The sequence below is a fragment of the Notothenia rossii genome (genome assembly GCF_949606895.1).
Source record: "Notothenia rossii genome assembly, chromosome: 1".
NCBI lineage: Eukaryota > Metazoa > Chordata > Actinopteri > Perciformes > Nototheniidae > Notothenia > Notothenia rossii.
Window position 1 is genome coordinate 22,490,271 of NC_136912.1, and position 26,004 is coordinate 22,516,274.

The 26,004-nt window shown below is 40.9% G+C and overlaps 2 protein-coding genes across 3 annotated transcripts; both read left to right on the top strand.

Annotated features, from left to right (window-relative positions):
- The first annotated feature begins 200 nt into the window (after positions 1–200).
- klf3 (Kruppel like factor 3 (basic)) lies at positions 201–15,339 on the top strand. Its single transcript, XM_079693559.1, has 6 exons — positions 201–436; positions 8,564–8,624; positions 9,087–9,633; positions 10,459–10,585; positions 12,628–12,794; positions 13,240–15,339. The coding sequence occupies exons 2-6, from the start codon at positions 8,583–8,585 to the stop codon at positions 13,419–13,421; spliced, it is 1,065 nt and encodes a 354-aa protein (XP_079549685.1). The 5' UTR covers positions 201–436; positions 8,564–8,582; the 3' UTR covers positions 13,422–15,339.
- A 1,281-nt stretch (positions 15,340–16,620) lies between these two features.
- Positions 16,621–26,003, top strand: fam114a1 (family with sequence similarity 114 member A1). 2 transcript variants are annotated; one of them, XM_079647953.1, is made up of 13 exons: positions 16,621–16,722; positions 18,290–18,661; positions 19,111–19,195; positions 19,300–19,526; positions 19,968–20,102; positions 20,262–20,414; positions 20,491–20,689; positions 21,552–21,637; positions 22,587–22,829; positions 22,992–23,131; positions 23,311–23,383; positions 23,614–23,667; positions 24,363–26,003. In XM_079647953.1, exons 2-13 carry the CDS (start codon positions 18,296–18,298, stop codon positions 24,486–24,488), a joined length of 1,887 nt encoding a protein of 628 aa, XP_079504079.1. In that variant the 5' UTR covers positions 16,621–16,722; positions 18,290–18,295; the 3' UTR covers positions 24,489–26,003. The 2 variants fall into 2 exon arrangements, with proteins under 2 accessions (XP_079504079.1, XP_079504078.1); XM_079647952.1 differs by lacking the exon at positions 16,621–16,722 and adding an exon at positions 16,731–16,869.
- The last annotated feature ends 1 nt before the right edge of the window (position 26,004 follows it).

Below are 26,004 nucleotides of genomic sequence, written 5' to 3' on the forward strand. Positions count from 1 at the left end.
CTAGAGAGTCTATACTTCCACCTCTGTTGTCTCCAAACTTGAAAAGCACATTGCAACACACACAGACAAACACACACCCACTCACATACACACGCACACACACGAACTGGACCACCCCGCCCCGGTCCCGCCCAGCGGCCCGACCCCATGGAGAACACTCACCGGATCATGTGACAGCAGCAGTTTCTGAACGACACAACCGGAGACGCGCACACAGAAAGAAGGAGGGAGTTTCATAACTTCGGGAAGTTTTGTGGAGCCATCGATCCGTGGACTCGTCTTGTTTTTCTGATGTCAGTGACAGCGGAGGGCCGATCGTCACTGCGTCACTTTTTCACCGGAGTCTACTAATTGAGAGACATTTTCTCAGCGAGGCAGACTGTGACATAGTTTCTTCTCTGATCCTGGATAAGACTTGTAATACTCAACCTGAGAAGTAAGTTTGACAGCCTGATCTTCCTCTAATGTTACTCATTTCCCGGCAAACTGATGTCATTTTACCATCGGATGTTCTGTTGTAAAGCATGTGCTGTGTGGTCTTATTAAAGGTTATGTGCTGTATTAAAGCTGACTTTACTATGGGAAAGAAGTCCATAAAGTTAGTTGTTTGTTTATGAGAGCAAGCTGTTAATGTCTAGGTGATTAGCCTAATTAGTTAATTAAAAAATATATATTTGGTTTAATCATAAATTCTCGATTTCTGTTTGTTTAGCGCTTATTCATTGTGTAAAATAAGAGAACATAAGCGTTGTAGCAAAATGTGTGTTGGTCCGGCTGCTGATGATCTCAACAGTGGCTGATAACTCATGTAACTCCACAGTTGAGAGACTATGCTATTTATAGCCTATAGAGGCATTTTTAGAACATAGTGTGGTTTAATTAATTAAAATAGAAAAAGTGGTCAAATGTAGGCATGTGAGGGAGACTCATAGTGGTGTGTCTTTGTGAAGTTGGTTACTCACAATGTGTAATTTTGATATTTAGTATATAGATGTTAAAAACAATGTGAACAGTTAGAGCTCAGTTGGCATCTGCTTTTTCCATAAGGATCTTCCCTTTTCTGGTTAAGCAAATACCACCAAAGAATAATGAAGATTCCTTTCTGAGAGCCCAACGGACACCTTCAATTGTGTTATTTGTCATAAGATGTAAAGAAGCTCAATTAAAAATATAGGCTACAAAACACACAAGTGCAGCAACATGTGACTTTTGAGAAGCTGTACTCAGTGATTATTTAAAAATGTTGCTAGATTACTTATCTGAAATGTCCAAACTGTTGCTAATTTTCTGTCATTGTACTAACTGATTGATCTATGTATTGATTCAGTTGTAGTTCTGATCGACAGGCCATCAGTAAAGTCTGAGTCTGATGCTCAAGCAGTGTTAGAGATAACTGTGTAGTGTCAGAGCAGACAGAGAGGTGTGTGTGTGTGTGTGTGTGTGTGTGTGTGTGTGTGTGTGTGTGTGTGTGTGTGTGTGTGTGTGTGTGTGTGTGTGTGTGTGTGTGTGTGTGTGTGTGTCACACCTGAGGTTTTTTGTTTCACCTCTGGTTTCACTGTAATTTGTAATACACATCTCTCTGTCTCTCTCTCTCTGCCTCTGTGTTTCTCCTCTCTGTCTCTCCCTGTTTCCTGTGCTTTGTTTCAAGGCTGAGGCTTGCGTCACACATTCCACTTGGCATATGAAGCCCTTATCCTGTTTAGAGCCCGGAGTGAGAGAGAGAGGGAGAAAGAAGGGAGGAGAGAGGGATGTGGGGGGTGGACGGGTGGAATGAGGGCGACCTCTCTCTCTGCCTCTTTGTCTTACTTTACACTCTTCAATTGCTCTAGAAAAGTTTGAAGTGAAGAGCAGTTCTCTTTTTTTATTCATTTATAAGGCTTTTTATTTGTTCCTAATTAGAGTCATACTCCTCCCACACTTACACCTTTTCTTCCTGAATCAACATACTGATGTTATCTGATGGAACAAAATGTGCAAGAGTGTACACACACACACACACACACACACACACACACACACACACACACACACACACACACACACACACACACACACACACACACACACACACACACACACACACTGCTCAAAGGGCATGTCCTAGGGAACATTAGGGCTAAACATTAATCTCCTGGATGCTGCTGAGTTGAAGTTAGAGAATAAAGGACACCATGGTCAACAGACAACCATAAACGCAAAAAGCTGTAACTCCTTACACAACTTCACATGCGTTACAGCACGTGCACGCACATTCAAAGTAATGTCATAGCACAGACAGTAACACGTGCAGTGTGTCTGTTACCGCTTTTTAACCACTGGATTGAGCCACTGTGACTGAGTGGCTGTTTCCCCCTCCTCATGTTTGAGGTTCATTGAAGTTTTGTCATATTTTGGTCGAAACCCACTTAGCTTTCTTCCCCGTTTCTGTCTGCCTTGTTCTTTCCACTTCCATTTTGACATAGTTTGGTCAGAGTTACTGTTTTCTTTGCCCTTTCTCTCCTGCTATTCCCCCTCTCTCTCCTCTCATTCTTCGGGTAGGGAGGCGCAATGCGGGGGGGCTCTCCTCTCATTCTTCGGGTAGGGAGGCGCAATGTGGGGGGGGGGGGCGGGGGTGTCAGACAGGAAACCGCAGGCCCCCTGCAGCAGCACCCCCCATTTGGCTTCACTATCCTCCTCCTCCTTCTCTTCTTTACACCCCCTGACCCATCTCACAGTGTGGAAATAATAACAGTCAGACTAAACTCAGAGGGCTTCCGCTTCTCTCTCTCTTTCTCTCTGGCAGCACCTCTCGTTCTCTTTGTCCTCAGTTGTCTGGAAAGCCTCAAAACGTTGCTCTCTTTGACAAGTACGGCATGAGTGTGTGTGTGTGTGTGTGTGTGTGTGTGTGTGTGTGTGTGTGTGTGTGTGTGTGTGTGTGTGTGTGTGTGTGTGTGTGTGTGTGTGTGTGTGTGTGTGTGTGTGTGTGTGTGTGTGTGTGTGTGTGTGTGTGTGTGTGTGTGTCTTCATCCGTGTTTGAGCCTTATGTCACCTCTGTGTCTTTAAATGTGTGCTTGCTTGTGTGTGGATGTGTGTGTGATGATGGATCCTGTTTCCTCTCCCCTGCTGACGGCCCCCTCTGGCTTCCCCCGAGGTCTGCAGGCCCGCAGCACCACAGTCTGCTGGAGAGGAGCGCAGAAGGGCCTGTGTATGTGTGTTAACGTATGTTTGGGGAGGGTAAGAGGATGAGAGTCATGGGCTAGGCAGCTCACATGAGGAAATAGGAAGCCAAAAATAAGAGGATAAGGGGCTTTAGCAGGGGCCCTTAAAGTGAGAGTAGTCAAAGTCAGAGTATGTGAGGCATCATCAGGGGAGTCAGGAGTAGGAAGTGAGGTAAGGGGGTGAAATTAGGAAGCAGGGAGGTACACTAGGGGGGTCAGGGCTTGAATGAAAAGTACATTTGAGTGAAGGCAACAGAAGGAGCGTGGAGCTATACAAAACTACAATGGAGGTGAGCTCAGAAAAGGGAAAAGTTAAACGCTGGAATATTAGCTCGTCACCTAAATGAGTCATGTAATTAGGGAACATATGGAAATGTCATTACCTGAGGGGTTAAAATAAGTAACAAAGTGCCAGTCAAGCTACAGTACTTTATGTACATGAAGTTCTACACTGGAAGCGATTTAGTGTGTTAACGCCTGGATGCTGTTACAGATGTGCAACTTTTGATCAGGTAAATAACCAAGGGGCTTATGCGAGGGAGACTCACAAGGACAAGGTGGTAAAAAAAGTCATGAAAAAGAGTGAGAAACTTGTGTGTGTGTGTGTGTGTGTGTGTGTGTGTGTGTGTGTGTGTGTGTGTGTGTGTGTGTGTGTGTGTGTGTGTGTGTGTGTGTGTGTGTGTGTGTGTGTGTGTGTGTGTGTGTGTGTGTGTGTGTGTGTGTGTGTGTGTGTGTGTGTGTGTGTGTGTGTGTGTGTGTGTGTGTGTGTGTGTGTGGTGTGTGGGGGGGGTGTGTGTGTCTCTGTCTTGCGGCATGTTCTTGGACAAAGCTGTTGTCTGGAGGTTTCTGGTCTCTCTGGTGATCTCATCATCTCCAGCCTGTTGCCATTAGTGTGTGTGTGTGTGTGTGTGTGTGTGTGTGTGTGTGTGTGTGTGTGTGTGTGTGTGTGTGTGTGTGTGTGTGTGTGTGTGTGTGTGTGTGTGTGTGTGTGTGTGTGTGTGTGTGTGTGTGTGTGTGTGTGTGTGTGTGTGTGTGTGTGTGTGTGTGTGTGTGTGTGTGTGTGTGTGTGTGTGTGTGTGTGTGTGTGTGTGTGGCCACATTTGTGTATATCTCTGTGTGAGCACATATGCGTGTCTGTAATAATTTAGTCCTTTAGTGATTTAGTGTGTGTATTCTGTTGAGCTAGCAGAAACTGTGTGTGTGTGTGTGTGTGTGTGTGTGTGTGTGTGTGTGTGTGTGTGTGTGTGTGTGTGTGTGTGTGTGTGTGTGTGTGTGTGTGTGTGTGTGTGTGTGTGTGTGTGTGTGTGTGTGTGTGTGTGTGTGTGTGTGTGTGTGTGTGTGTGTGTGTGTGTGTGTGTGTGTGTGTGTGTGTGTGTGTGTGTGTGTGTGTGTGTGTGTGTGTGTGTGTGTGTGTGTGTGTGTGGTCGAGTCAGTAGCCAGGGACTCCAAGCCACAATATTTTCCCCTTCAGTCATGTTGTTTTATATCATTCTTTGAGAGGGAGAGTAGAACAGAGTGGGGTACTGTGTTGTCCAGATAAATACAGTAGTAAAGTGATGGATGAGGAGCGAGTGAAGAAGATCTGAAGGGTGAGTCCAAGGGTGGAGAAAGGGAGCGAGAGAGGGTTGTAGGAAGTGTTTGCTGAGTGGGTTGGGGTTGAGTACACATAAGCTCTACTGACCTAGAAGGACAATATTTGCAGACCACACTTGACATGCACAAATACACAACCACATGTAAAAAGCGTACAGGGAGAAATACTCAACAACTCAAGGTTATTTACCAAAAAGGTGCAGCACACGCTGGCTCCTTCCTGTCACAGTTTGTGTGTGTCCTGTGATTTAACATCATAGGGGAGCTACAGTACAGTGCCTGGAGCAACATCTGTCTTATTTCTTTCTGCCAGAAAGACACATCTGTCAGATCCATTTCTACAGAACTCAATTTGTCAGAGGTTTATTGCAACTAGCGCTCCGACTAACGGCTATTTCTATTATCAAACAATCTGGAGATAATTTTCTTCATTAATATAGCAGTTTTCTATAAAGTCTTGACATATCCTGTTTTGTCCATCATACAAAACGATAAAAAAAACAAGAATCATCCGTGTTGAGAACCTTTAACAAGGTGTCTTGCTTGAAAAATGACAAACATATTATCCTAATAGTTGCTGCTGGTTACATTTTCTGTCAAACCACTAATCGATTAATCGTCAAAATGATAACTGGATCACTGATTCATACACAGATCAACAAGCTCCAGCTGCAGATATGTCTCTGGGGGCCTGATGGTTTATGGAAGTGTACTGAGGGACATGCTGCATCGCCAAATTACATTAATTTCCTGTGATTGTCTAAACTTTCTGTGTCTCGTTGTTTTTATTCCGTTATGAGATAACCCTGAGGGAAAGTTTGCCCTGTATTATTTTCTCTGTTCACATTCCCGTATGGCCAACCATCTCACCTCCATGCAGATTAAAACATAACAACGTGTTTTATCTGCTGCTGCCACTACCATGAGAGCCACACCTCTGTCACTGTCACAAAGCTTGTTCAGAATAATGACAAGCAGATTTAGTCTCTTTGATTGTATTCATATGTTCATGTGAGTAGGCCTGTGAGAGGGAATACTGCATGACAGGTGAACTCAATGAGAGCAATGGTATGCTCCTGGTGTGGCCTTTCGAGTGTTGCTGCAGGGATTTTCTAAAGAACTACATGATCTGAGCTGAGATACTTATTGTATTTCTTTGAGTACAAGAACTTATATGTGCATGTGTGCCTATTGACATAGGTTTTACAGCTACTTACATGTAAATGTCAATCTCCCTCCTGAGCCCAGCCCTGCAGCAACATGGTCCTTTTCATTTATTTTATTTAAGAGTTGAGACCCATGAGTTTGTTAGGATTGAGTCAAGGGAAAATGTCTAAAGTAAAGCAAATTCTTAATGAATTTCAATTCATTAAATGTAACTTTTAGGCCATCCAAATGTTACAAATGCCAAAAACGAATATGGCTAGAGAGCCAAACTCAAGGCTTACAAAACGAATTACACAAACCAATGGTTGACGTTACTGTCAATTATTTCAAAATGACATTTGTGACTGTGGGATCTTACCAAAATGTCCTATTATTCGACTATTTTCTGACATTTTGTATAAAAAAACATTGCGATAAATAAATAATAATGATTAGTAGCTATACATGTTGATCCTCGGGCTGGAAAATAATAAAGTCTGGGCCTGTTTTCTGGTGCTTTCCATTAATGACATTGAGAGTCCTTATTCTTCGAAATATATGAGTCAAACTGTGTCTCTTACAGTACTCTTTTTAGTACGGGTTGCTGGGGAAATATTTAGATATGAACATATAAGTGTGGGGACTTCCTTTAGGGCCATGTTTCAAACTCAAACCAAAACAGTCTTTAAACAAGACAAATGTCTCGGGTCTGAACTAAAACAACATGTAACCTGTACTTACTGTACGCCACTTACTCGTTTGTACTCTTCCTGTTTTGTGATCTATCGTTTTGTGCTTCATGCCACCTCAGTGTGTGATTCACAACCGCACAAGAACAACAGATTGACCTCTCGGTGAACTACAATACAATACAAACCCAGATTAGAACACACGCACGCACGCACGCACACACACACACACACACACAGGCCCCACCTGACTGCTGTCTCTTTGTTTCGATGGAGCCGGGCAAAGGGCGAGGCTTCAGTCGTCATGTTCACACCCTTCCTGAAACAGCAAGCAAGCATCCTGCTCTACTATTGGGCCGTTTCTCAATGTCGATTAAAGCTGCTGCAGAGCCACTATTTCAAGTATACTACGTCATTGAGTGGCGCCGAAGGACTGTTTAAATGCCCAGCATTCGCCGCGACTTGATGACGTAGTATACTTGAAATAGTGGCTCTGCAGCAGCTTTACTCGACATTGAGAAACGGCCTTGGTCTGCTCCCCATCTTGAGTGTGTGTGTGTGTGTGTCCAGCTGTGTGTGTGCTTGCATGTCTGTATGTGCTAAGTTGTAATGGCCTGTGTTTCTGTCCATTTGTTAATAATTAAAGGCTAACTTGTCTCTAGACTGTGGACTTTAATCAGGTCACACGCACACAAACTCCCTCAGGGTAAATTCTTTGACAGTTCATGTTGCCTCAAGGCACTGCTGAACACACACATGCAATCACACTCACGCTCGTAAACACACTCATTTAGGAACAAACCAAAGTCATCGCAGCTGCACCCGACCATTCAAAGCCGAGGTAGCTGAAGCCACCCTTGAAACCTCACACGCTTTTGATCAAATCACTTGACAGGCCTTTAAAGGTTGTGTGTGTGTGTGTGTGTGTGTGTGTGTGTGTGTGTGTGTGTGTGTGTGTGTGTGTGTGTGTGTGTGTGTGTGTGTGTGTGTGTGTGTGTGTGTGTGTGTGTGTGTGTGTGTGTGTGTGTGTGTGTGTGTGTGTGTGTGTGTGTGTGTGTGTGTGTGTGTGTGATATATGAGGTCTTTTTAATGTCTAGTCTTTAACACTGGGCAGTTTTTAGCCTCATCACAACTGTGTCTCGTAGTCACATGGTCTGTCGTAAAGTTGTCTGTAATTGTTTGACTGTCAGACGAACGACTGAGCAAGAAGAGCTTCTGATTTACATGCTTAAAGTAGAGAGGAGGAGAACATGCGTCTATTGACTGATGTGATTTACTGGAAGTGAGGCCGACAGCGCTCACACACACATTTCACACCTACACTTAGCTACAGACCCTTGTCTAGCCTTTCCCTGTACTTTAGGCGATTTACTTTTCATCACTTCTCAAAGGCTCTTCAGTATTTTACGTTTAATGCCACTTGTCACTATACTTCCACAAGGAAATCTTGTACTTTTTACCTCACTTCATTTATTTGATAGCTATATTACCTTTTCATATTATTATATGCCATTTATAAAACATAATAAGATTATACAAAACAACAATAAATATTGGCTGTTATTTCAAAGGTTTTAACTCCAAAAAGTTAAAAAGGTTTGAGGGGTCCAGCTTGAAATCACAATACAATCGGCCATAAGGGCCGATGTTTCTGCAAAATAAGTTTTTACTTATTTACTTTTATACTTAATGTGATAATACTCCGTACTTTATCTTTTTTTTTGTTTGTAATGCTGTATTTCTAAAATAAATATATATTTGTTCTTTGGCTTAAGTAAGGTGTCTGACTACTGCTTCCAGTGTTGGCTTATGTTTGTCTTCAATGCTAAACCATACAGGACATCAAAGTAAACCAATATGATCAATAAGAGCATAAATAAGTTCTTATGTAATGAAATGTGTGTACTGATGGCTGTATGTGTGTGTTTTATCTTGTAGGAGCCTGGCCTGTGCAGCCATGCTGATGTATGATTACCCTCTGAAGGCAGACATGGAGACGGTAAGTCATATGTGTGTGTGTGTGTGTGTGTTTTTGTGAATGTTGCTTCGGGTGCGTGTGTGTTTTTGTGTGCTCACATCATGCCCAAACATGTTTTGATGCTATACAGAAACTCTGACCTACACACACTCTCCTGTTACGTGTCTAGACATACTGGTTCTCACATTCCAGCTCTTCCTGGACAAACAGGCTGCTGTACAGTGAAAATTTGCATACAATGGCTACACACATTGCCAGGCAGCAGGCTAATAGACACACACACACACACACACACACACACACACACACACACACACACACACACACTGAGGCATAACAGTTATCCGCTCCCCAACAGAGCTGGGTTTAAAGTTTTTGGCTGGCTGTAGTTGTTTGTGTGGCAGAAACATGTTTTCCCTGTTATAGAGCGGAAGTTTTTAACTGCTCTTTTGTCTGCTTCCTTCTGCTTCCTCTCTCTCACAGTCATTCTACTCTTCGTTAGTGAAAAACCCAGAGCAATACGGAGTGATCTTCTCCCACCCGACCCACCTCTACCACGCTTCACACATGCACGCCTTCACCCAGTCCCACGCCCCCAGCAACCCCACACACACCCAGCTGGAGCCCGTGGATCTGTCCGTCAGCAAGCGTTCCTCCTCCACCTCCTCTTCCTCCTCCCCTCCCTGCTCCTCAGCCTCCTCCCCGGCCTCCTCACGCAGCTCCCCGCCCTCCCCCTACAGCTCGGGGAGCCGTACCTCCCCCCGCTGCTCCACGCCGCACTCGCAGATGCGCTCCTCACCCTCCCATGTTCTCCAGCAGCACACTCCCTCCCTTCCTTACCCCACCATGGTGGGTCCTCTGATCAGCTCAGGATCCGGAGTCATCCAGGGGTCAGGGGTCCTGGTGTCCCCGGTCATGGTGCCTCTGTCCGTCCTCTACCCCTCATCTCTCCACCTGCATCAGTCCATAATGGTGAGCCAAGCTGTCGCCAATGACGACGTCCATCATCGAAGCAGGGAGCACAAGCCAGGTGAACCCTTGTTTATTTTATTTTATTTAAGATGTCAATTCAGTTTATTTGAGCTTGAGTAACATTACATACTATACATGTTGCCAAAATGTTCTGACAAATGCAAATAGGTTTAGTTTCAGTTTCATTCAAAAAAATTGAGTAAAAGTAAAATTCGACACGACAGAATGGAGATATGTGAAATGTGACATCATGAAAGCACGGTCTGAAGCTTCAGAATAGGACCCAGATAGTTTCTCAACTTTAGGTATTCTAACCCGTCATTATCTAAAAAAGTGCACATATTTTACAGTAACATTAGCAACCTAGAAAACATTTAAGACTAACTAACGTCCTATAACCCTTACTAATATATAATCCTGCTTCTGTCCGAGGGTTGATGCAATGTATAAAAGTAAAAAATAAAAGTGACAAAAATGAAACAAATACAAGTCATCTGAGCATCCTACAGTTATAGCATCAGTCAGCAGGTCCTCGCTTAATTTTCTCAAAGTATATGTTTTGTTTCCTTAATTTCATTCCAAAAAACGAATTCTCGTTAAATGAACAAATATTTTTACAAAAAATGTGACGTGCTTTTCATTTCCTCTGTTTTTAGAAAATCTATTTCAGCAGATTCCTGTTTCTTAGGAAATCCATGTGTTGTTGTTCTGTTTTCTGTGGTCAGATGGAGTTCACTGAGATTCACAGAGTGAAACATGTCTGAATCACTGTTTTGTGATTGTGGCTCAAATGAAATCTTAATTTGATGTAGCCTATGAAATATGGAGATTATGTTAATGTGAATAAATCACGACCATACTGACCAATACTTTATATCCACAGTTCAAAATGGCAACATCCATGACCTGCACAGGCCAATCAAAAAGGAGCCTCGCTCTGAGCTCTCTCATGACTTTCACAGCAGCCATGAGATGAAATCATCAGTCATCAGGATACCACACGAATACGGGTGAGTGACTCTCGAAAACATTTGGAAAGAAGCACCAAAAGTGTCATAAGATTCTACGTCTGCTTGAGCGCTTCCCCTTTATCTGTATATGGAAGTCGTGGTCAGAGTCTCCGACCTATCCATCTCTGTTCCTGTTGTGATCTTTTTAAAATTCAGGTGCAGTCCCAAAACTGTGACTGGATATTGTTTGAATTACAAAAAAGTAGGATTGAAATCAGGAAATATATCTATAAACAAAAAATATCACAAAGCAGTCACTATATATAACATTTAGCACACAGAAACTAGCTGCGAAAATTACAAGGAATTGTTGTCTTATCTTCCTTTTTTTATTTATTCTATGGTAAAATTCACGAGTTAAAGATAAGATTTAAAGGATAATTCGGACAACCACAGTGCTAAGAGATACCGATTTAACCTACCATTAGTGTTTTTTTTTTTTTTAAACCAACGTTATCTATTATGCAAGAAATTCCCCAGAATCTTTTATTCACTTTTCTCTCGTCCTCTTAATACAACTGCTTGCCCTTCCCATTCTAGTCAGCCACACATATCAGCCACCTTGATCTTGTCATCCTCCACCTCTTCTCCCATCTCTCCTTTCTCTTTCTCTTCCCCTCCCTTCTTCCTTTGCTCAGAACTTCCTGTATTTTTTTTATGAACATTGTTCAGCTTCTCCATGGATGTATAATAAGAGGGCTTCTCTCACTGCTTTCTGCCCTCCTCATCTCTTCCTGTTCCTCATCTCCTTCCTGTCTCCTCCTCCTCTTCCTCCTAACCTCCCATTGTCATCTGTTTTGGTTCCCAGAGTCTTCTACAAAATAACTGCTTCTCCTCAAATAAATAATTGCATGTCAGTTACACAGGTAATAGTCAGGGAATGATGCCAGTTAGTTCTTGCTTCTTGAGTGTGTGTTTGTGTGTGTCTGTGTGTATTTTTCTTCACTATAGTTGTCAAGGCGGTGGCCATCACAGGCCATTGTTGCCGTCAAAATCCTGTGAAGTAATTAGACCCTTAAGGAAGAAACAGGGTGTGTCTTTACCTGTCATCAGATCTTAAAACCTCTCACACCTCTCAAAAACCATGAGCAATGTAAATGTAGATGTGTCTGCAGTAGATAGGTCAACTTTGCCGTGTGTGTGTGTGTGTGTGTGTGTGTGTGTGTGTGTGTGTGTGTGTGTGTGTGTGTGTGTGTGTGTGTGTGTGTGTGTGTGTGTGTGTGTGTGTGTGTGTGTGTGTGTGTGTGTGTGTGTGTGTGTGTGTGTGTGTGTGTGTGTGTGAGAACGTGTCATGGGGGGGGGGTTCTGCACATCTTCTATGCAGAACTGATCTGTGAGGGATTCATATTTCAACACCAGACACCTGCTCTCAACTGCCACTTACACACACATACACACGCACACACACCCCCCCCCCCCACACACACACACACAGACACACACACATACACCCATACACCCCTACGTTTATGATAGTGCGGGAAACAGATTAAAACATTTAAAATATGTTGTTTTTCGGTTATTATTTTGAATTCTATTCTGTATTTAGTACTGTAACATTGAACATTTTCACAGAAAATATCTCAAACACACACAAACCTACACATACACACGAGGTGCAGAGTATTAGACTCTTAATATTCTTGGGCTAGCTTAAGTTGGGTATTAGATGGAAAAAATTGATAGTTGAGTTGCAAAGTAGCATTTACTATTTCACAGTATAGGGAAGTCCAGAGCTTAATTTATTGCTGTAAATCAGCAGACGTTGTATCAAATTCCAGTGAATGAAAGCATGACAGGGGTGGCAAGACAAAGGAAAGGCGTGGTGGTATACAGGATAAGGCAGGAGGTGTTTTTTTTACTTCCTCACTGGTAGAATTTGTTATTGCATTGGTAAATCGCTACAACCAAATTACCCTTACGGTACATTAGATACGATTTTAACATGATAAAGGGGAACGCTGCTAAATGACAGCGGCTCCCTCTCCTGGTTAAATCATGTGAAGCAAGCACCTCTAACAAACTCTCTCTGTGTATCTCAGGTGTAACAACCCATCAGTAATAGTTCATTCGGGGGCAAAGCATCCTCTCCCTGCCGAGTCTCCTGACACACTGAAAAAGAGGCGAATCCACTGCTGTGACTTCAACGGCTGCAACAAAGTGTACACCAAGAGCTCCCACCTCAAAGCACACCGCAGGACACACACCGGTAAGAGTCACACACAAAAGGTACATTAAAACACTTATATCATCCTTTACCAGCACTGTAAGACCAATTTTACTGGGGGGGTCCATGCTGTGGCCAATTATTGAGAGTGGCACTTTTAATGTGGGACAAAAAAAAAATGTTTTGTTCAGTATACAATTATAGAGCAACCCTATAGAAACATGATTTTATGTTTTTGGTATTTGTTTTAGTTACAAAATGTGTGTAGATAATAATTTGAAAAACAAAACAAAACTTCAGCTCAAGTTACAGCACAATCTTCACTGCAACACTATCACAATAACATGGAATCCTTTTTCCGGGGGGAGGGGGCACAGGGGGGTCCAAGCTCAGTGTTACAGGGGCACTGGCCCCTGTTGGCCCCCTCCCCAGAACCGCCCATGTTTAAAAGACCCTTTTGCTGACCATCTTTTCTCCCTCTGTGCAGGTGAGAAACCCTACAAGTGCATGTGGGAAGGCTGCACGTGGAAGTTCGCCCGTTCAGACGAGCTGACGAGACACTTCCGCAAACACACAGGAGTCAAACCGTTCCAGTGCCCCGACTGTGAACGCAGCTTCTCCCGGTCGGACCACCTGGCTTTGCACAAGAAACGCCACCTCCTGGTGTGAAAAACTCAGAATCCCGGCAGCTTTAACAAAAAAAAACTTGTTGCTGGTTTTAACGTTGGACTGTACCACTGTGACTTATGGGGGGATTTTTAAAGAGTTTGCCTTACATGTTGGACTCCAGGGAGTGGGGAAATGTTCCTTCAGGGTGTGAATTAGGACCCTTTCAACTCAGTAGCTGGGGGTCCACCTATTAATCATGTAATCGTCACACCATCCTGCTTGCAGATTTCTCAGCAGCTTATTTAGACATGTTGAGAGAAACCAGATCTCTGATCAGGTGTGGAAGGCCCAGACACTCTTTAAAATAGAGGCAGCAGCCTCTCAGCTGGCCTGAGAGCAGCGCCCTCTTGTGGCTGCTAAACCTAACCGCATCTACACTCGCTCTGTTTAAGCCAGAAACAGCATGCTACTTTATACATCAGCTCACATTTCTCTACATATATTAAAGTAAATATTGTACACACACGCGTTGTTTGCTAGCTAGGCCAATATAATGTGAAACTTTCCAGAATATATCATTCATATCACACCCATTGTGTATTGTGTCATACTTCAGCTTTTCATCAAAGCTGCTACCTGTGACATAATGCTAAGGCTAACTCCTCCTTCATGGACCGCCACATTAAAGCACCACACACCTCATCTGCCTCTACAAGCTTAAATCATGAAGTGACTCTAAATAAACAAACAGGTAGCTATTGCTCGCTTTCCCTTGTACATACATGCACATGTTAAAGGCACACACAGAAAGAAAACATGCACTTAATGAAAGCAGCCTGGGACTGGTGTGCTTTTGGTATTTGGGTTTGACAATAAGGGGGGGACTGGATTGTTCATTGTTGGAGTTTCCAAGAGAAATGTGAAAGTTGCTGCACAGGGGCATTATTGTGTTTGTGAGGAAAAGACACCACTCGGTTGGTTTAAGGGTAGAAGCAATGAAATGTCTTATATCACGTTTATGTATCAATATGAACTATGTTTGGTTTTTGATGTGACACAATGGTAGCCTTTTTCTTTTTATTATATGACACGTTTATATGGGAAAAATACAAAGTGCAAAGCAGATACATTTGCTCTTTAAATGTGTGTTTTCAGGAGCAGATGACTATTATTCCAGCCTTCTCACAGGATATCTCCTTTTAAAGATTATGGCATTTAACAATATGTTTTCGTAACAGGTCATACCCAATATTTGTTTTACCATCCACACAATTTAAGAGCACACATTTCTGTTTTTATAGCTTCTTGAGAAGAACATTGTTTTGTTCATAGCATCTTAGTACATGTTTCCAATGTGCACTTTATATATATGTATATATATATAAATCATTCCCAAAGCCAAACATTTTCTTATCACATCAGTTTTTCTATTCATTTATCTGCTGGTCAGTTTGATCAGAAACATCAGGTGTCTTTGTATTCATTTTCTTATCATTTAATACCATAAGAAGGTGTGATCCTTTAATTCACACACAGACAAACGCATGCACGCACACACATATACTGAATGGAGTGGCTCAACTGATCTGCTTTTTGCCCCTGGATATCTTTTGCAATTTTTGCTTGTACATGTTTTGTATTTCTGAAAACACAAGTTGTAATATATATATATATATATATATATATATATATATATATATATATATATTTATTTTATGATTGATTATTAGACTGAAAGGGCAATTAAAGGTTTTTATTAAGCATGATTTTGATACTCTCATAATAATGGATATTATACATTTCTATAATGTTCTGTCTAATATAAACCCTATCTCTTTTTAATCTAAATGTTGGCAATTCAAAGGGAACATGTTAAAACTGTGAACATATAACTGTACAGGTCCATCTGCAATTTTGCATTTATTTTAAGACAGAATATTCATACCACTTAATAAACGTATTGATAATATTTGCAGAATGGAGTGCTGTGACTTACATTTTGTTTGTGGGTGTTTTGCTGGAACTGATGATGGAGTTGGTAGTTGATCGACTGAAGATTTGTTTTGTATCGCAGGTGACTTATTAAGCACAAATGAAAAGTTAGAATTGCTCCCGAATATAGCTCCTCAAAGTTCAATATTTCCTCTTTTTCATAGCTCATATTATATGTTATTACAAGAGCTAATAAACTTAATTATTTTATACACACAAAAACATACACACACATGCAGCATCATCACCTGAAGAATATTATTAAAATAATAACAAATGATTCATATTGGTAATTGTAGGTATCATCAATAATTAAATCATTATAGAGGTTAGTAGTTGTAGTCTTTTGAAAGTTGTAATATGATGTGATTTTTCACTATTTTGTGACATTTGATGATTATTCAAAAAATACATTTAGTGTTTTTTTGTGGCTGTGAATATACAGCATTAAAGGACTCAACTTGCTTGTCATAAACATAGGTCATAATGCAATTATTTAGTTTATTAAAATGTATATGTGTATATTATATATATATGTAACTTATATTTGCACTCACTCTTATTTTTTACAGCAACTGCTACGACGGAATACACTTTTACATAAACTAAAACGTTCATTGTTATCTGAAGAAAAAGAGTGGGCTCGTCCGGGATTTGAACCCGGGACCTCTCGCACCCTAAGCGAGAATCATACCCCTAGACCAACGAGCCGCAATGAGCTGAGGGCCGAATATAGGGTAATTAAAAATAATCAGTGCTTGAACTTGTGTCCATTTTTTATTGTGTTCTTCTTCATTATTACACAAGATAAGAATGGTTAAGCTTTTAGGCTGGTGGGAATTGCCAGCCCAGTGACAAATCCACTATTATGTGAAAACAACCAAGTCACATGCATCAAGATGATTCACCCCTCATTTCTGTCTTCGTTTAAAACCACCTCACTGTGTGCCTTCCTCTTTATTTATACAGCAAGTTGCAAATCAACTGCCATCAGGCGGATACTTTTGTTGTCGGAGCAAATAAAATATGTGAAATTATCAATAGATTTCAATGTGAGACTTTTTACATGTATACCCTGTCCCTCAGTAAAGGCACCGGACGGAACGACAACGGTTACAAAGTAGTTGTTTCAGTGGAGCAGTGTCTTTAATAATGCACTGCTTAATAGCAAGTTGAATTGTTAAACACTTGCTTTCTTCTTAGTGGAAGAAAACAGCCGTAGACAACAGTTGTTTCCAATGACTGTCTGTGTTCCTGAGGCAGTGAACTATCTTGTGTGACCATAGTCTTCGGAGCAGTGGTCACGTACCGGCCTGCCGACGTGGCGGGGCGGAAGAGGAGCCGCAGCCTGCTGGCACCACACAACCGGGTGAGCTGCACTGTCACTTTCACAAAAACAAAACTGTCTTTGAGCTTTATAACTTTTCTACTTTCTCTAACTGCAGCAGCCGACTGACACTAATGGGCAACAACACGGGCGTTTAAGTTTTGATACATTGTTTAACTTGTTAAAAAGGTAGAACTTGTAAATAAGATCATTAACATGCGAATAATAGTCTTATTGTCATACTTTCCATCTGAACAGTGGTCTTTGTTAAATGTCTGCTTAACATTGCTCTGTATGTCAACGTTGTTTACTAATGTGTTTAATAAGTGTTAAGAGAAGCAGGAGATGCATATTGATGGCAATATTGAATGACTGTTTTTTTAATTATCAGTTTATAGTTATGGGCTACAATTATAACTCTAAAAACGGTTTCGAAAGTTTATGGATACATTATTTTTGCTCCAGAGTAATGAAACATGGAAACATGTTGTCATTTTATACTTAAAGTGCCGCATTCTGCAAACTCTTGTCTGTTTTAATGGATTGCTGTATATTGATAATGTCAACTGGTTTGTTTACTATTTTGTTTACTATTTTTCCCATTACATGTAGTTTGTGAACAATGACAGTGTTAAATGACATTTAACTCAAGACAAACTTCGCAGTGTTTAAAAACCATGATGACAGGGATGACAGTTATCATGTGGATGCAGATACAGCAGGCTAACACTATATGGTAGTGTTAAACCATGAAGCAATCCTTAATCACTGCCTTTGCACAATATTTCAGTTTTCTATACTACTAAAAATGTGATTTTCACATAGCATGCATCAGGTATGAAATGTATAACAGCAGCTCATCCTTTATGATATTTAGGTTTTTATTCAATCATCAAACATTAGATATTGTATTCGATGGAAAACTTCTTAACCCTCTGCGATGCTTGAGTGGATAAAACACTAAAAGCACATTATCTACTACAGATTATACTAAATTGACAGATGCCCAAACCAGTTGGCAATTAGTTGCAGTTATTTCTACCTTGGTGATGTTGTTGAAATAAGGAGAAGTTTGGACTTTATTCTGAACCTTCACAGTGGAAGTGAGTCTAAAATATCTCTGTCCTCTCCCAGTGCCTCAAATACAGCCGTATTGAATTGATGTATTTTGCTTGTCCTAAGCATTGGAACGTTGTGCTATTGAACCTAGTTACTTATGATAAGATGAACATTCACTATTTTGATTATCAATGTATCTTTTAAATCAAACAGTATTCAGCTTCTAATTTCTCCAATATGATCTAAAAATGTGTCTGTTTGTTTAATTGGTAATTAACAGCAAACAAGATTATTCGTTGCATCAACAATTGAAATTGTGTTGTGAAAATGCAGGTAATATATTTATAAAATAACACAAGGTTGTCTGTAGTCATAAGCCAGTACATACCGATATTAGACTAACCTTGTCAGCTTTAATTAATGCTATATATTTTTTAAATGCAGGTATGTGTTGTATTATGTAAGATGTGTAACATAGGAATCATAGATTTATAAAGGAGTACATCTGCATTTAACTAAAAACCACTCAAATCAATCTCTTCTCTTCCAGATCACCATGTCCCAGGCTGATACTGACCCCTTTGCTGACATCAGCTCTCCCCCGACTGAGCCCCTTCACCCCGACCCTGGATCCTGTCAGGATGTCCCAGCAGCCTTTGCATCACCTCCAGCCTCTCTACAGCCTCCTCTGATTCCTGAGAGTTTTAATCTCCCACGGTCCACCACTGAGGAGACGACCATAGAGGGCATGAACACCGAGACTAACCCTTCAGAGGGTCCGACCGAACAACCAGGGCCTGCTGCTGAGGGCCAGGTGATCATATGTGACCAACCAGAACCCGCCGCTGAGGGTCAGGTGATCTTGTGTGACCAACCAGTGAGCCTGGAGCCAGACGCAGAGGCTGTAAAGGAGGATGTGGAGGTTTGTTGCAATCATTTCTTTGGTTTCTTGTCATAAAGTGCAAAATATAACGTTTTAAGGCCAAACCTGTTTGTATTGCCAGAGTGACATAGTACAAACAGGGATATTAACTAGACAAATAAAAAATAAAACTTTGAAACAGGCTTGCAAATATGCAAGTGTGTCATTAGTTGTATAAATAAATTGACCAGAGAAATGTCCAGGTACAGTATGTGTGACGAGGAAAAAAAAATTTGTTAGTTGATTTTGTCACGCATCTCTTTTTTTTAAGTATACCTTAAACTAGAAATTGTGCCCTTGTGTTGGGCAGGACATATTAGAATTTCAAACAAAAAGCTGACGACACTGTACATATGATAATATTGGTGTTTTAAAAAAAAGTAAAATAAATATATACTTTATATCTCTAAGTTTTCCAGCTATTTATCTGTATGTGTTTATATCTGTAGAGCTCACTGCAGGAGACAGACAAAGGTTGGGGAGTTTGGAGTTCATGGGGAAAATCTCTTATTAACAGTGCCACCTCTTCAGTGGGTACGTCCTCTGCTCCTATTTCCTCATTCTTCTTCTTTCTTGTCCTTACCACTTTACAAACTCTTTTGATTTCCTGAGTCTTTACCTCATGTGTCTGTGTGCAGGTCAGAGCCTGACCTCGGTTAAAACCAAGGCAGGAGACGCTCTGCGCCTCCACAAGACCTCAGTAGGAGAGGAGGCGCGAGAAGAGGAGGATGCAGTGGAGGAACAGAAGAATGATGGAGGAGAAGGTGGAGATCCTGAGCTGTCCGTCTCTGCTGAGTCTCCTGCTAGTGCTGCAGCTCCTGGCAGGGGCGTCTTCTCTAGCATCACACACGCTATGCAGAACACAGTGAGTGAACACACATTCACACACAATCATGTAAACAATTACCTGCCAGTGATTTCTGATTCAAATCTGCTAAGTTAAAAAATACATTAGTTAATGCAAGTCAGAGTTTTGACTCACAAAGATATCTGCCATCCTTTTTGGGATTTCTTCTGCCCTAACTATGAATGGGTTCATAGCTAAGCTGAACACAAAGAAGATTGCAGAAAACAAATAGTCCACAAAAAAAGTATTTAGTGTATAATCTTAATATATCATTTAAACTTTCTCTATTATAGTCCATCATATTACAAAAAGTATTTTTCGCTTCACTATCTCAGTATCTGATCATTTCAGTTCAAGTCAAACTGTGAACTTCGTATCACTTTCATTATTCTTAAATATTTTTATTTTTATCTTTTTCAATTTCCTGTTTCTCTCTATGTGTATCTCTTGTCTCTTTAGGGTAAGTCAGTGATCAGTGGAGGTTTGGATGCTTTGGAGTTCATTGGAAAGAAGACCATGACTGTTCTTGCTGAGAATGATCCGGGTTTCAAAAAGACTAAGATCCTGATGCAGAAGACGGTGTCACTGAGTCAGGCATGTAGACACACTCTCAGAGCTCACATACAGACACTCAATATGTTTCCTTTTAAGAGATAAACAATGGGGTAAAACATGGATTTTGGTTTGGTGATATTCAGTTTGAATCCACATTTTGTATGCTGTTCTTTGAAGGTTTCCCTGTGATTTTTTTAGATGTTAAAGGAAGCCAAAGAGAAAGAACGGGCCCGCCTGGGCAACCAGCCAATCAGTGTGCCCACAGCTCACTATGGTATTCTGTTTGACGACTACCAGGGCTTGTCACATCTCGAGGCCCTGGAGATCCTGTCCAATGAGAGTGAGGCCAAGGTAAGGCACCAGTGTGAGGAGTGCTTTTAAGATACAGTCTTTTTTATCAAGTCATACACTCCATATCTGCTCCTAGGTCCAAGCCTTCCTCTCCTCCCTGGTGGAAGAGGAGCAGGACGAGGTAAAGAAGGAGCTGATCGTCATTAAGAATATCTTCATCAAGCGAGAGGAAGGTGAGGAAGAGGAAAAACAGGAAGAAGAAAAAGAAGAAGAAGGAGGAGAGATGAAGGATAACGGTGTTCTAAGTTCTCAATTACACTGTTCAACCCCCCTATGTGAGTGACCCAAACCAGCCGCCAGACCTGCTGGAGGTAGAGGCGGACCCTGAGCACTGATTCTGGATCTGCTGGCCATAATTTAATTTCACCTTTTAAATCTGTCAGAGGGACATGGGTCAGGAACAGAATTGATTTGACAGATACTTAAAGTAACTAAAACATGTCAGCGTCAGATTGTGACATAACGTCGTGTCTGTCAGTGTCAACATACATAAACTAGTTTTCCTATTGGCAAAATCCTGGACAAATATTTCAACATTATGGCAACTGGAGGAATTTTGTACTTCATCTACTACTGTTTCTCTGTTTAAGTAATATATTCTGCAAAAGTTGAATTTACTGTCAAGGGGATGTCATGAGATGCCACTTGTCGCATGCGATTTAAATGTAAAGTCACTGTGCGAGAGGGGCCCTCAGGCGATGTCACAGCAGAGCTCAAAGCAGACCGTGTCCCTCCACCCTCAGGGTCTAACAGGGAGCCTGATCCAGTGTTGGTGTTCAGGGGCCACTGACACGTTTCTAACACATCGCCGATTCAAAACAAAACCCACATCAGATGAAGACATTGAATCTGCATGTGGGTGCCTTACACATATAGAGCTGATTGTACTGATATATAAGAGTTGTAATTTATTTAGTACAAAAACATGAATCATAAGTGCACCAAATGTTGGTTGAGCTGTTTAGCTGAAGGCAGACAAAATGTTTATCGTTATGCTCTTAGCATGGGGGAAAACACTGCATGTGGCTTTGAATCTGCTCTCAATCCACAGTTCATGAGTCTATTAGTTTAACATATGCAGTTTGAAGTACACTGATGTGATGTGTGTGATTGTGTGTGATTCTGTATTTATGCCAGCGGCCGACGGAGAGGAGTTTTTGAGCGTCCTCACTGAGCTGCTGTTTGAACTTCATGTTGCTGCAACGCCAGACAAACTCAACAAGGTGAGAAATGCTTGAGCTGACGCACACACTTTGGATGAATGAATATTCATTCATTCTTTCATTCATTCCTTAACATTTTAACCTTTAATTATTCACATTCTCATATGTACATTTAAAGACTCGCTGTCATCGTTCCTCTTTGCATACTGGCCTTGAAGTTGATGCATCTAAAATTCATCCTCGTGTGGAATGTGATTTTTATCAATATTTACATATATAACGACCAACAACCCAATTCACAAAAATAAACACACAATCTTAAACATGGCAACCACAAAAAACTAATGAAAAAGCATTTCAAAACTAAATGATTTAAATTACCTAATTGTGTTGATATTATCTTAATTGTTACTTGTTCTACATCAAGCAGAAACTAACTCTTTATGTTCAGTTCATCTTTTTCAAACAACTTTTATCCTAGACAAATAAACACAGTTAAGGGCTCAATGATTCTGGCCTCAATATTCACTGGTGGTTTCTGCAGTTTTTGTCCTATGCTCTATCCTAAAGGTTAGATTTCCCATTAAACCTCTTTTAATGTTATGTACCCACAGTATATTTTTCAAAGCTCTATTCTGTCAATTAAAGAAGCATTCTGGGAAATGTAACAAAACACTTGAAGTCTATCAGAGAAAATTATTTTCTATAAACCCCCTTAATTAACTTACTTTCAACTTTAATTAAAATCTAAACTGCACTCTGAATAAATCTCTTCAGAGAGAATTGCCTAATTTCCCTTCCAATTGTACTAGATATTTGGACACGTACGCATACTAATATTAACATCCACTCTCTCCTGCTGCAGTCTTAGACCTAAAAATGATCACCTTTTGAAGTCCTTCTGCATATTCAAATTCACATTTATAGAACATACATTAGCATATCATCGTGTATACGCATCTCATTAGCATATATCAGGACTGAGATCTCTCTAATTATGCATCTGCAGGCTCGAATGAGGGCCCAGGATTGGGTGAGCGAGGTGGAACAGCCTGTCACTACGGAGACGGTTGACAGGGAAACGCCACAGGACCAGCCAGCAGGAGAGGCCTTACCTGGAGAAAACGAAATGGAGGAGGAGGAGGAGAAGAAAGACGGAGAAGAGCATGTGGAGAAGAAGAGCCAGGGGGAGGAGGTGGAGGGAGGAGAGGAGGAAAAGAAGGAGAAAGAGAACGACCCCAGATCTGTAGAGGTGAGGTGAACTCAACAGTGTGACTCTAAACAGCAACATTACAGACTTTATACTCTGTTCTTTTAATGCCACCTTCTTTTTCACCTGCTATCACGAACACATTTGATTTGATTCAGTTATTCTTTGTATATGTGTGCTTTTCTCCTCCTGCTCCCCCTGCAGGCTGTCTACCTGTCATCAGTCAGCAGTCTTGCAGAAGTGACGGCTCGCAGTATCGAGCAGCTCCACAAGGTGGCAGAGCTCATCCTCCACGGCCAGGACCTGGAGAAACCAGCCAGAGACCAGGCACACATCCTCACCAGGTGTGTGTGTGTGTGTGTGTGTGTGTGTGTGTGTGTGTGTGTGTGTGTGTGTGTGTGTGTGTGTGTGTGTGTGTGTGTGTGTGTGTGTGTGTGTGTGTGTGTGTGTGTGTGTGCGTGTGTGTGCATGAGCCCTTTCTCAAAGGGAGGGCAATTTGCTAAAATCTTCATTTGTATTCCAGGTTGACATGTGCCATGTGTAAGGAGGTGGAGTGTTTGGCCAAGAAGTTCTCTGATACGCTGCTTCTTGTTGGGGTAGGTGAAAGGCATAGTTTCTCTCCAAAATGTCATAGGCAGAAGTAGATAAACAAACCACAAATACTGCATAAATGTTTTTTTTCTTTTCAAAAGATCTCGAAAGGAAAGGGCCACAACCTACACATTTGTTTAATCTTTGTAGTTCTTTATGATTCATGATTGTTATGAAAATGTACAACCAGTAAACTAAGTGTCATCCTCCTTCTGCTTCTGTCTCTCTGTCGCAGGGCCAAAGGAAAGCAGAGGAGTTGAATCCGCTGGTAAACGATGTGCTTTTAGAGGTGAGATGCAGACCTTTGTCCTTAGATGATCTTGAATATAATTGAAATGAATGCTGTGGTAAACTCAGCGTGAAGATGACTGCTGTAAGTAATTGGACTGTACTTATATAGCGCTTTATCCAGTCTTTAAGACCCCTCAAAGCGCTTTACATACTACATGTCATTCACCCATTCACACCCACTCATACAGAGCAGTGTACCTTACTCTAGGACCTAACATTCACACACATTCACACACCGTTGGCCATGCCATCGGGAGCAACTCAGAGTTAAGTATCTTGCCCAAGGATACATCGACATGTTGACTGCATGGGCTGGGATCGAACCCACAACCTTCTGGTTGAAAGACGATCACACTCCCTCACAGCCACAGTCGCCCTGTGTGGTAATTGATCATGTTTAATGTGTTAATAGGGAATGAGGTGAGCTAACCTTCAAAGGATAAAGATCTGTTTGAATAAATTCACAAGGTGTTCAATATATTAATGGTGCTCAAAGTAAATTATGTTTAATAATTTCAACCTCAAATACCTATCCTTACTATTTTTTTGTAATGTTCTGTATTATTTAAATACAGCTTTAAACTATACCCTAAACCACTTATTAAAAAGGTAAAATCATTGAATTTCTGATGATGATGATGATGATGATGATGATGATGTAGTTAATGATGTTCCTGGATTTCCTGTCTGCAGGGCTCCAACAGTACCAACTACATTGAGAATGCATTGCAGCTGCTGCTGCCCGTTCTGCAGATCTCCCACATCCAAAGCCAGCAATGTCGCTCCAATTCAGAACCATCAGCGCAGACACAGCACTAACAGACAGACACACACACACACACACACACACACACACACACACACACACACACACACACACACACATACACACACATACACACACACACACACACACACACACACACACTCGCCAAATGCTCACCTGCTCGCCTTAATGTATCTATTGTTGTGTACAGAAAGTATAGAGAATAGATTATTTCAGATTAAAAGCATTAATCCACATCCCATGCCATCGCTAAAGGCTAAAGATGGTTTACACATACGTAATATCATTTTGAAGATAACAGTTTAACAAAATAGACACTTGTAAAAATGACCCATGTTTGACGTTATTTTGACTCAGCATATATTTTTCTTTGAGGACACTAACTGACTTGTTCAGAGCTTATTCAAGCAAAGCTACTACTCAATCTGAAAAAAGATGTTTCTGCGTCGTCTCCAAAAACTGAACCAAAAATAAACGAACTGTATGAAGGGACTCTACGTTAATTTAAGCTTTCTTTGCACTACTTATGGTTCTTTGTGATTTCAATATAAATACCATTGACTTACACTAGGGACATGTCTGTTTGGCTGAAATGTTCTTTGAATCTAGTTTGAGGCAAAATGCCAGTATTAGTGATTATACACAACACATTTAGCTTGTTTCTTTATTTGTTTTTTGTATGTTAAATGATATGAAGTACCACTCTTATTCGGTTTGATTTGACACAGATCTGTGCTTCATACTTTAAATGAGAAAATATTAAGTTCACCTGCGTTATTTTCTATACCTTATTGTTATACTAAAGATGTCATGTAAATGAATTCATCTCTAATTATGTTTTGTTATGCTGCTATATTTAGTAATAGTTATATAGTACAAATAGTTTGAGTTTCGATTTATTGGGGATTTTTGTTTATTGGCTTTCTTGCCTCTTGAGAGTTAGCTGAGAGGTTCGAAACCACTCTCCTCATCTGACTCTTGGAAAGAAAGAAACAAATGTCACTCAAATGTTTACCCTTATCTTAATTACTAAATTACACAACATGACTACTGCTACTGAACATCTTGAAGAAGACATTAGCCAAAACATTTGAATTAATCTTGTCCTCCTTGTCCACACTTCTGGCTCCCAGGAGGTAAACATCTCAAACAGTTTCAAAATTATTATTTTTCCCCTTTTACTTCAAATGTAAAGTTTTAGCAGCCATTCCAAGATGCTCACGGCGTATCTGTTCTTTAATATCCAGTGTTAAATTGTCTCTTAGCTTCAAGCCATTTCTCCTTTTCTGCTGCTTCCCTTTTTTGAGATGCATTGCAGGCACGAAAGACATTAAGCAAAGAAATGACTGTCGTAATGTTTTAACTCTTTCAGCTTCATCCAGATGAGATTAGGCCGTGCAACAGCCCTGCTTCTGCCTTAGAATACAAAATGATTTGTAATGTGAAATGAAAAGTCACTTATTTAAGTTTGGAGAGCTTACTAATATATTGTGATTCCCTTCTAATAATAATGCCATTAGACTGTCAAAAATAAATGTTTAACTTCAT

Coding starts and splice junctions, on each gene's coding strand:
- klf3 (XM_079693559.1), top strand. CDS start 8,583: ATGCTGATGTATGATTACCCTCTGAAGGCAGACATGGAGACG. Junction 10,586..12,627: donor AGGATACCACACGAATACGG/GTGAGTGACTCT, acceptor TGTGTATCTCAG/GTGTAACAACCCATCAGTAA. Junction 12,795..13,239: donor ACACCGCAGGACACACACCG/GTAAGAGTCACA, acceptor CCCTCTGTGCAG/GTGAGAAACCCTACAAGTGC.
- fam114a1 (XM_079647953.1), top strand. CDS start 18,296: ATGTCCCAGGCTGATACTGACCCCTTTGCTGACATCAGCTCTCCCCCG. Junction 19,196..19,299: donor CAGTGCCACCTCTTCAGTGG/GTACGTCCTCTG, acceptor GTCTGTGTGCAG/GTCAGAGCCTGACCTCGGTT. Junction 23,132..23,310: donor CAGGCACACATCCTCACCAG/GTGTGTGTGTGT, acceptor TTTGTATTCCAG/GTTGACATGTGCCATGTGTA.